An 11,402-nucleotide genomic window follows, 5' to 3' on the forward strand; every position below is an offset into this window, starting at 1 on the left:
GATTTTTGCTGGTGAGTTGATGCCAGTGGAACTACAGCATCTTCCCCAGCAGGTGCTTCTCTTGGAGTGCTGCTTAATGTACCTCTGACCAGTCTGTGTGACTGAGTGGTAAGAAAAAGCTTCCAGGAACAATCCACAGCAGTTGTAACATTGCTTTATTGTCAGTCCTGCATGTACCCTTCAGAACATTAAAAAAAATACATCTGTGGAATGCAGTGATCCAAAGCCCTGGGCAGCCTCTGGGGCTGCACGTTCCTCTGGCAGCACTAGGGCCTGAGGCCACCAGCCCCTGTAGATATGGAATAGAGGCAGAAATCAACAAAAATCCAACAGGAAGGCCTTGTGCCAGGGAATCAGGATCAGGTTCCACATAAACATAGCAGCAGAGGTACCACAGTGTCAGTTTGAGGGTCACAGCAGCACTGTACCCAGCTGTATTAGCAGCACTGCCCCCTGCACTGCACACTTTTGGTGAGGCACAGGGAGCAAATATGGCTTTAGGGATTACAAGCAAAGGCTGGAAGTGTTGCAGGGGTTAATACTGAAAGAGTATCACCACTTAAATTAAAGGGCAGACAGAACTGGACAAAGTTAAAGAAGTTCACATTAAAAGAAAAAGAATCTGAGTTTCTCCTTTAGAAAGCAAGCACTGCCTCCATGGTAATTACAAAATGCTCCTCCTCTGCCCTTCAAACAAAAATATTCCATCCAGGAACTCAAACATTGAGTTTGTCTCTAGCAGCCCTGAGCAAAGCATGAGAACTTGCAGCATATTGGTGACACTGAAATAAGAAATGGGGAGAGGGGGAGCAAGGGGAGGAGCCATTTAGAAAGCAAAGTGCCATCCAAAAGCAGAGTTCCAGCTGGAAAGTCTGAGCCCTGCCCAGACTGCTGCAGGTAGTAGAGGTTGGAGACAGTGCAGAACATCCAAGGCAGCAGCTCCTAACAAACCCAGCAGGTACAACTTCAAACCTCTTGGTCCTTGAGGGTTTCAGCACCCCAACTTATTGGGGCAACTCACCATGAGTTCACAAAACTGGTTCCCTTGAATGTGTGTCACTAAGGACAGACGTGAGCAAAAATGCAGTGGGGAAAAGAAAAATAAATCTCATTTCTGCAGTCTCATAAGACCCTCTGTGGCTGGGTTCTTCCACATCCCCTGGTGGTGCTGCTGGAGGAAGGAAGAGCCAGCAAGCAGCAGGGATCAGCTCTCCAAGAGCTGCAGCTCCTCCCAGTCTGCCTCACTCTCACACCTGAGCCTTGTTTTGAAAAACTCCTTGATGAGTCTCTGTGCTTCCTCCTTCACTGCAAGAGAGGAAACACCATCTTTTGAGTTGATACTTAAGACATCTGCCCCTCTAAAGCCATGAACCAATGTGGCACTGCAATAACCCCAGACACACCTGTCTTGCGGGCAGGGCTCTGCTCCTGGGTCAGTAGGTGAGACAGGTGCCTGGCAAAGCCCTTGAAGAGATCCTGCAGCATTGGGGAAGAGCAGAAAGCAGACACCAGTCACCTCAGCAGTCTGTTTCCATGTTTGTCTCACCCTTAGCACAGACTGGCTGTAGCACAAACCACTCCTAGACTGAACACACACAGCTGGCCCTGCAGTGCTGGAGAAGCCCAGGCACACACATCCTGAACCTGAGCTGTTCCTGCTCCACAGGTGGGAGTTAAAAACGTGCCAGGGTTTAATGTGAAAATATGAACAATCACAAGCAAGTGTGGAACCAACATACACCAACACTTTTGTGGGAGAGGCGAGTTGCTGCACCTGGAGTCACTGGAACAGCACATATCAGAACATAATCTGGAAACAAAAGGTGGGATCCAGATCATCTCTGCTTTCTCAGAGCACCAGGTCCCTAGAGAGATGAATTTTCCTTCTGCTACAGAGGGTCTTGAGCTATACTCTACCTTGGAAGCAAATTTGCCCCCCTTGTAGAACGGGGTCAAATACTTGACAACGATGTCTGCAGTCTCTTTGAGGGACATGCCTTTGGTCACTGGCTGTGTGGTCCTGCTGCTTCCTTCTTTATCACACTGTTCTAAGTTTGAGTCAAAAGTCACCTTCTTCTTTGTTGAACCAACACTTTTGCCCTCTGGCTGGGTCAGAATTGAAGATTTTGCTGCTGTCCGGAGCCGCTTTTTTGCAGGACTTTCCATATCCTGGAGAGGGGACAGAAGAAAACCAAACCTACCAATTCCTGTGACAGCACTGTCCTTCCAAGCAGCCACCACCTTCCAAGAACACAAATCTTTGCAGCATCCTGCAGCCCCAGTAGGAATCTCTGTAACTCCTTTTAAAGAGTACCACATTTAGAACTACCCTGTGCTCATATTGGGGCAGCTAATTGCTACACCCTATCCTACAGAGGAAAACTGACTGGAAAAGATTTCTCAGGATGTCTGCTGAGAACAGGATACACCCCTCAGCCACATCAGGAGAGCCACACTCCTGCTGGGTTTGAAAGAGAAAGGAGACTGCAGTGTTGCAGAGACAGCTGCCAGGCAGTCTCAGCTGCCAAATGCAGAAGCAGAAAATTAATGGCAAGGCAGGCTGTGAGCAGGGGTCACTTCCCAATGGCCCTATGTGCCTCTGGCCTGTAGTTGTGTCCTTGCCTTGAGAAAGCAGCTCCCTAATTATAGTCAGTTACAGATCTCAGGGGGTGGGGACACTAATTCCAGGCAAGTCACCAGCAAGGGCACAGTCACATGAGTTGCTCAGAGGAGGGAACAAAGCCCAAGGTGCTGGCACAGCCCAGAGGGCAGCAGGGAAACACCAGGGATGCAACACAACTGGGGCTCTCCTTTCTGCTGCAGCTGCAGCTGGGCCTTCCCCAAACAAATGACACTCTCAGAGCAGGAGTGTCACTCCCAGAGAGAAATTGGGCACAAGATAGAAGAAAGAGAGGAAATCAGCATTCATTGAAGTCTTACCTCATCTGATCCTGGCCGCTTCCCACTGTCACCTTCTCCCACAGATGTTTCTGCAACATTTTCAGCAACACTAGTGGGAAGAGTGGAGAGAAGGCCAGCTGTAATCATTCCACAGTGAAAATATTTCTGCATTCACTGTCAGTGGCCATGGTAAAGCAAGAGTCTCCCTCACTCACCCAGAGACCTCATACAGGTTTCCAGGAGAAGGCTGGTGGGGCTCTGGACAACACAGGGAGCAGAGAAATAGAGATTTTACCTGGACTTCACATCCATTTCTTCCTCAAGGAATTCACATTCAGCAGCCTGCTGGGCCTTAGAATTCTCCCCTCTCTCAGTCAGTGTTACTTCTGTTTCTCTCAGTTCTTTATTCTCCTCCTGGAACTGCCCAGTCAGGTCTCCAGAGCCATCTTTATTTTCCTGAGGTGTTGGTTTCTCTTGACACACACTTTGAGAAGAAACCTGAGGTAGTGTGCTTGCAGAACAGCCTTCTCCCTTTGGTACACTGCAGCTTTGGGCCTTAGAGCCAGCTTTGGGGAGGGAGAAGAATTTGGAAATATCCTGTGATTCCTTTTTAGCTGCTTCTGCAAGCATTTGCTGTTTCTTGCTACGTTTGGACTTCTTAGCAGGGCTCTCCCCAAGGGCACTTTTTGTGTCTGGACTGGGTTGCTGCCCCTTCTTTTCTGGGTGTAGTTCTACCCCTGCACTCTCACCCACTGCTTTGGCTGCAGTTTCTTCCCTCTGGAGAACAGGGTTTCTGGTGTCCAGGTCCAGACTGTAGCTGCTGATGTCCTCCCCACTTGGACAGTCTTTTTTGACAGGCTTTGCATCACTCTCCTCCTGGATTTTCAACAGTTCTGAAGCTGTCTGGAACAAGCTGGATTTCTTTGGAAATCCTGCTCCCACACGCTTGGGTTTGAACTGGGGAGACAGGAAGAAGAAGTAATTTTGGATGTGACATCTCTGTGTGCAGCACCATGAAAGCAGCTAAATTTCTGCACACAATACACCAGTGTGGGCAGCTGGAAGCTGGGGGAGGCTCTAAATCTGTCTGATCAACACACCAACAACAGAGACACGAGGGAAATGGATCAGGTGGAAGTCCTAGGCCAGCAGTAAGAAAACAAGGCAGCATCCTTGCATAGAGCAAGATGAGAAAGAACTTTCTTGCTATGGCCTGCACACAGATTATATTCACTAATAACAATGTGACAGACAGGAAAAAGCAATTACCATAGGAATATGCAGTGGCCACAGAAAGGACTCAAATTTATAAAAAGACAGACAGAAAAACCACATCATTCCCTCCTGTCTATCCCACAGTACTCACCGAGGGAACCTGGGATGCAGGGACAAACTCCCCTTCTGCTAGAGACACAGATTTTGTTTCCAAATTGCTGTTGCCACCTGTTCCAGACCCAAAGACTGAGAACAATTCCCCTTGTTTGGAGGCTTTATTGATTTCTGCCACCTGAAAAGAGAACAGAAATATTCTCTAATGTCCAGAAATCTTTATGTATTCCTGCCTTTGGACATACTAAAAGCCATTGTAACAAAACAAATATCTGCCCTGGAGAGGCACCTGCCTCAAGAACAGAAACATATTCATTGAGAATGATAGCAACCAGAAAACCTAAACCAAGCTTCTCCAGTGTCAGCAGCAGCCTGAGGAATTCCCAAATCCCTGTATTGCTACAACACATCTGGATAAGCTTGCACTGCTATGGAGCTTTTCACAGCCTGTAAAGGCAACAAAGATTAGAACCAGAAGTGGTTCTGGGCCCTCCTGGAAACAAAATCAAGAAGATTTGTAAGATACCCAAGGCAAACCAGAGCTTGTCCTTCCCCTTTCCCACACAAACTCTGCCCTGTTTGCCCTGCAGCTCCCAGGCTGCAGGGAGCAGGAGATGTGGATGTTTGTCCCCACCTTCTTCAGCACTGCTGCCTTGTAGGAATTTGCCATTTTGCTGGTCCGGAAAGCTTCGTATTCCATTTCCACTGCACAGGCACCAGGGTCTGACCTGAAACACAGGCTGGGATGATTCCTGGCAAGACACACTGCTGTATCTGCAAAGGGAACACTAATGCTGAAGTATCTCCCACAAAGGACAAACACCACTCCCCCCAGTACAAGAACAAGTGATAACTTCCAGTTAAGGGATGTAGTGGTGAGCTGATAGAGAATGGAAAGGGTGATGGAAACAGATTAAAATCAAGATTCTTGCCCACTGCTCCATTTGAGAAGTACACTATCCCCATCTTGTGGGACAGGGAAGAACTGCCACTCCTGGGATCAAGCTGATACCAGCGATCAGCCACGAATCCTCAGGTCTGATCTTCAACATCACAGCCAGAAAGAAGCTGTTAAGTGAAACGACATCCTTGGACAAAATAATTTTTAAAACTTAAAAAAGCATTCCCTGTGTACAAATTGTGTTAACACAGGGCCTGGTCTTCCCTGAGCACAATTAATACACATTACAGTGGTAATTGTGCTCAGGGAAGAGCAGGCCCTGTGTTAAGGGACTCAGTATACACCCCTTTTTCCTCATCTCATACCATTTTCCTTCTGCTGCTGGAGTCTTTTGGTTGTTGCTCAAAGCTTCTTCCAGCATTTTCAGGCAGTGTTCCCGGCCCTAGGAAACATGGGATACTCAGACATGCTCTACAGAAGTCTCACTGCCCCTTGGGCTTCCATCCCTGAAGGAGTCAGGACAGGCCAGGCAGAAGCCTTGTTGTTCCTTGCAACATCACCCACCTTCACAGTGAGCTTGGAGATCCTCCTGCTGGCAGCCTCCTTCAGGGGACAGTCTGCACCTGCCACAGGAGAGGAATGTGGGAAAGGAGCCATGGCAGGGCTAGGCTGATGGAGAACATCTCAGCTGTCACAGGGAGGTGCAGGTCCAGGACCTGCACTGTCACCCCGAGGAACACTGTGGTCACCCTTTCTACCTGGAGAAGCTGCACACTCCAAAAGAGTAGGCAGAAACCAAAGTGAGAATGTTTTCTCTGATTGAGAACATCTACTTTGGAGCTTAGGACCAACAGCTTTCCAAAATCTTCCCACCTCAGAAAACCTTTCTTTAAGGCTCTTAGGAAACTCAAATCTTTTCTCCTCCTCACAATATCAACCAAAAAAAAATCAGGCTGGATAGAATAACCTGACCTATCAATTGTTCTTTTGTAACAGTGCCAGACGGCCCCAGAAAGCACAGCTACAAACAGCAAAGGCTTTCAGCAGTTTCCTTATAGCATTATTATTATTATTATTATTATTATTATTATTATTAGTGCATAACCACTGCAGAAATAGCCAACACGACAAAGTCAGGTTAGACAGAGTTTTCTTTCTCTCTTGCTTATTTGGAAATGTTGTTCAGAACGATGCATTCCATATCTTCACCCTGACCAAAGCTAAGCTGTGGTCCATCTCCTCCAGCCAAGTTTTCACAGCCAAAAGCTTGACCTCTGTGCCTAGGGACTGATACCTCCAGTGGTGATGCTGAACAAATTGCATGCAGCTGCAAAATATAAGACTTTCTTCTCCCAAAGAAAACCCATTATAAATCAAAGAAGATATTTACTTGGAGGAACAAAATCTTCCTTTTCTGGTTCTTTGCCCTGGAAAAAAACAAAGATCAGTCAAACATTTCCATTCCTACTACACACATGCAGATCTAGAAGCACAAAAGACATGTTTTATATCCCTGCTCCAGGGAAAATTAAAGCTGAAGTTATAAAGGCATTGAATACTCGCCAAAACAGGGCCAAGAAGACAAAGAATAAGAATCAAAGCCAAAAGTTCACCTTTGCTATAGGAATATTTAAGGGAAGCTGAATGGGAAAATCTGTTTTTACTACTACCATGGGCATTAAAACCAACAGGCTCCTCCTGCTTAGCCCTGCAGAGAAACCAGCACATGAATAAGCTGCATTTCTTCTTATTGTGGGACTGGCCCAGAATGTGGAGAACACAACAAAAGCAGAGGTACAAGAAGTGAAAGACAACAAGCAACAGCAAGATGAAATAATTTACTGTGATCAGTGCCAGGAAGCCTTTATGGCTGTCAGACAAGCTCACAGCAAAGCCTCTGTGCACCCCTTAAAACCTGAGCCCAACTCACCTTGCGCAGACTCATCTGTTTCTTGTAGAAGTTGTCCCACTCCCGTTTGCGGCGCTCCTCATTCTCTTCATCCCAATTCCCACTGCCCTCCTCATCATACCTGGATAAGGCAGGAAAGCAAGAGGAACAAGCATTTCTGTAGCTGCAGCATGAGCTGGAGGACAAGTGTGGGAAGCCACCCCAGTGATGATCCCACATCCTTTCTGAACATTTCTTCACTTGAGTTTCTCTGCCATTGCCCACCCAGGACAGCAGTGAGTGTCCTCCAAAAATGCACAGCATTTGTTAATCCCATAAAGCAGGAGGCAGTGGCATGAACTAAGAGCTTGTAACTAGTGCCCTGAGAATGGAGGGCTCCATTTCTGCAGCTCTGCCAGATGCTCCCGGGGGTTCAGGAGTCACTGGCTCATGTCATGTACCCCATCTGTCAGTCCCTCCTGCCCTGGGAGCAGAGATGGCAGAAAGGGCACAACATCCATTCCTCAGCCTCACTTGTTCACAGGCTGCTGCAATAAATGAAATCTCCATCTCTACTACACTGAAATGCAGCAGCTGATCCTCACCAGATGTAGCCCAGGAGTTCACTGCCTCCCACAGCTGCCAAACTTACAGGTATCACAAATCTGAGCTTCAGAGCTGCTAACTATTACAACTTTCAAGGCAAAACTACAATCAGATCATGGAAAGGTTCAATAAGCCAAGTGGCAAACACTGTTCTGTACAACAGCATTAGCTGTGGTTTCTCAGGTCCTGAGACCCAACACAGGCTTAGGTCACAAGTCCTGGTTTCCTCTGACTCAGCTGGACTTGGCCAAAGAACAAAGGTACCAATCTCAAGCTTTTTAAGGTAAAGCAGAGGGCCTGGCCAGCCTACAGCACTGTGTATCCTGGCACAGCTTCATGGGCAGTGCCAGCAGAGAAACCTCATCCTGACACAGCTGGACAATCACTGCAACTCTGCCAGAGAACAAGGGGAAAGAGAAGTTGTCACCTCCACAGTGCCAAGCATTTTACAGAATTCATCATGTGTCCCACTGGACATCTTCCTTTTGCTGTCAGCCTCATAGGAAAATGCAGCAATCTGCAGAAGAATCTGACACTGGCACTTCATAACATCCTCTGTGGTGACTAAGTCCTGTCGGTGGCCCCTGGCCTGCTGGCTCACAGACAGTTGTGTTAAATCAGGAATGAACTCTGGACTATGTCATCTTGGTCTCATTTTAAACATTTCTGATCCTTGTGACTACGAAGAGGCTGAGCCCACTTGCTGCTTTCAAAAATTTCAGGCTAGTTTCTTGAGCCAATTACATAGTACAGGGCAATTCTTAGCTCTGTCAAAACAGCTTTTGGTTCTCTGGAACACGAATGTGAACGAGACTGCCAAAGTGTGTGGAAAATGAAATTCCAGCTGCTGCTGCCAAAAAGTTACAGGAGAATACCATCCACACAGAAACATGTGCTGAAAATAGGAGTGTCTGGGCCTGCAGCTGGTGGATGCTCTTTTCTCTGATAGCTCCTGTGGGATGAGTGTAACCTCTCTGGTACAGACCTGCTGAAGCCTCTGAGGCCTCTCCTGCCGCCCTCGTAGAGCTCTGGGTCGTTGCTATCCCAGGAGGATCCCGTGGGCCTGATGTAGGTTTTGCTCCAGCTGTTGCTACAGCACTCCAGTGCCTCCAGTTGCCTTTTCACTGCCCCTGGGTTCTTGCAGAAGTCACAGCACTTGTTGCAAGGTGGGGTGGCATCGCCGAAGTACTTTGCGATGGCAGCGTGGCGACAGCTTGGAAACACAAGGCAAAATCATCTGGTCATCACTTCTATCCACAAAAACTCCACCCTCCAAATGCAGGGTGTCTTTAAGGAAAAAAAAAAATTTAAAAGAAATAAAAATAAATATTTCAGTCTTATTTTTTCACAGAGAATGTCTATTCCAGCAGGAATCACAGGGTTTAATCCCTGGAGCAGAATTTGGGCTCTGTTCCTGGCACCTTGCTTAAAGTCTCTCTGCCTCACTTCCCCATATGTAAAAAAAATATCAATGTTAATCTCTTCTGCTAAACCCTTTCAGATCTTTGAGATCTTCAAAAGGATGAAATATACAGTTATTAATTCTGCATCACTGGCTAAATATATTCCATGTCCTATCAGGATGGCTGTAGGTAAAGAGGACCCATTGATCACCACACCTCAGAGTATATCTCACACTGAAGAGCTTCTAGGTTTATTATTTGTGATTTGAAGGTGAAGAAATATATATTTGAAGACACAGGAATGTCAGGAAAGGGAGTACCATTCAGATAACACAGCCAGAATCTTGATGGGCTCACACATGCTCCAGATCAGCACCCAAAGCTTGGGTAGAGTCCTACGTGCATGAAAACCAGTTCATTTGCTCACACAGGATTGCACAACCAGTTTACCAAGATTAGCAAACCAGTCATGAGAAGATTATTAGATTCTTCCAGAAATTTTCACAAGATTTTTAGCAGGCATCAGTGTTTTGGGGTACATAAAAAAGAATTTGGTGATAATATGCTCACAAGCAATACAGGCAGGAAGTAATTTCTCTTCTAAAACACTCCATAACTTAAATCAGGGAACACACTGATTTTGCCAAAGAATGGTCAGGCAGTTACTTTCCCCCCCCCTTTTTTTTTAAGAAAGCAGAATTTAGATGAGCTTTTTAAAACTAAAGTTTCTCAGCAGAGGTGGCTGGTTGTGTGTTAGTCAAAATGCTGATAATAAATATATGAAAACATTCACTTCATTGGGCATTTAGAGACCAAATCCTGCAGGAACAAAAGTTATTTTAGAAGAAAATGATTTTACTACAAGGGAGAACAAAGTGGAAAGTTTTCTTCTCTACCAAGGTGTGCCCTAGTGGGCTTCCCAACTTCATCTGCAAAAAGTGGGTCACAGAGGGGAAAAGTAAGAGAGTGAGCACCTCATTTACTCTTATTCTAAACTTTTTAAGGCATGTCAGAACTTGCCAGAGATCTAAGAAACAGAGTTTTCTTCTTCACTTGTGTCTGTGTGTGTCTGGAGGGAGCACAACTGCATCAGAAACAAAGCCCAGAGGGGCTGCAGGGGCTGCTAGCTCACTCCTTGCCAGGGCCTGGGAGGCAGCAGAGCAGCAGGGCACAGGTTCCTGTCCCCAGCAGTGACCTGAGTGGAGCTGGCAGTGCTCAGGTGAGGGGCTGCAGCAGGGTGTCTGCACCCTGCAGGGCACCACAGCCTGGAGAGGCCCCGACAAAGCTGCCATTATATCCCCCTGCAGAGCCACACTGACTCGCTCTGCTCCTGCACTCAAAGAGCTCCTTTCACACGCAGGGCAAGGGTGGGGGGACCCAGATGGGGGCAACACATTCAATACCCTTGTCCTGCCTTTCCAAAAGAGCCACTGGTGCTGCCTGCCTTGCCAATGCAACGTGACTATAGAAATGTCAGCGAGCTGCAGTCAGCTTTTTGTTTCCCCCAAAGAAAACAGGCAGGCATTCTCATTAGTCTGTCTCTTCCCCTCGCACGCCCTGATCTGTATTAGAGCTAACTGAGGCATTCAGTGAGGGACAAGCCCTCTCCCACAGCTCACCAGGCTCATGCTGAGGAGGGACAGCCACACACACCTCTGTCCTTTAGATGCCCCAGGGGAGGGCTTTGGTGGAAGCAGAGATCAGCTGTGAGCTCAGTGCAATTTCGAGTTCCAGTTTCTAACCCATCAGGCTTGTAAAGCCAAGCCCTTCCCACTCAGCCTGCTGTAATTGCCTTTTTCTTCCTGAAGAATTACCCAGGCTGGGGCCACAGCCCCACTTTAGCCAACGGTGCTCAGGAGTTGGGCCACAACGGAAATTCAGTTGCAAAACTAAAATTGCAATTCAATAATTAAGGTCATAAGGCAAAAAACAAAGTTACCAACAGGGATGCTGGGGTTAATCACTGGATTAATACTTAACACAAGAGCTCCTGAAAGACAGTTGGTTATGCATTAACATGTGAGGGGAAAGCTTCCCCTGTCACACCAACATCTGACTAAAGCCCACGAGATGGAGATGATTAACATAAATTAACGGCAGTTTGTATTATTATACATGTCCTAAAATTATTCCATCTTTTAAATATGCAGCTGTATTATTTGTCTCCCTCTGCCCTTCAAAAAGAGTATGTATGAGCTGACCACTGGTCTCTAAAATGTCTAAACAAAACAATTATGTCATTTCAGACATCCCCTCCCCCCCATTAACATTATGGAATGGGATGAAGAGCAAATAACAAAGAGGTTTATTAACACATTTTTGTCTGTGGCAATGCATTTCAGGAAAGTGCTAAACTGACCACAAAGCTGCCTGC

At 46.8% G+C, this 11,402-nt stretch overlaps 1 protein-coding gene across 5 annotated transcripts in view; it reads right to left on the reverse strand.

Annotated features, from left to right (window-relative positions):
* Positions 1-138: 138 nt before the first annotated feature.
* The window catches only part of RECQL5 (RecQ like helicase 5), a 37,437-nt gene continuing 26,173 nt past the window's right edge, over positions 139-11,402 (reverse strand). For 3 of the 5 annotated variants that reach the window (XM_064395508.1, XM_064395507.1, XM_064395511.1), the window contains 12 exons: positions 8,611-8,838; positions 7,062-7,161; positions 6,522-6,558; positions 5,696-5,754; positions 5,497-5,573; positions 4,865-4,958; positions 4,268-4,408; positions 3,197-3,858; positions 2,941-3,010; positions 1,918-2,169; positions 1,404-1,476; positions 139-1,326 (listed from right to left, as the gene is read on the reverse strand). In XM_064395508.1, the coding sequence (XP_064251578.1) occupies positions 1,205-1,326; positions 1,404-1,476; positions 1,918-2,169; positions 2,941-3,010; positions 3,197-3,858; positions 4,268-4,408; positions 4,865-4,958; positions 5,497-5,573; positions 5,696-5,754; positions 6,522-6,558; positions 7,062-7,161; positions 8,611-8,838 (1,915 nt within the window). In that variant the 3' untranslated portion in view covers positions 139-1,204. The remainder of the gene's footprint in view (positions 1,327-1,403; positions 1,477-1,917; positions 2,170-2,940; positions 3,011-3,196; positions 3,859-4,267; positions 4,409-4,864; positions 4,959-5,496; positions 5,574-5,695; positions 5,755-6,521; positions 6,559-7,061; positions 7,162-8,610; positions 8,839-11,402) is intronic. The other 2 variants (XM_064395510.1, XM_064395509.1) reach the window with 2 other exon arrangements.

The sequence above is a fragment of the Passer domesticus genome, chromosome 20 (assembly GCF_036417665.1).
Source record: "Passer domesticus isolate bPasDom1 chromosome 20, bPasDom1.hap1, whole genome shotgun sequence".
NCBI classification, from domain to species: domain Eukaryota; kingdom Metazoa; phylum Chordata; class Aves; order Passeriformes; family Passeridae; genus Passer; species Passer domesticus.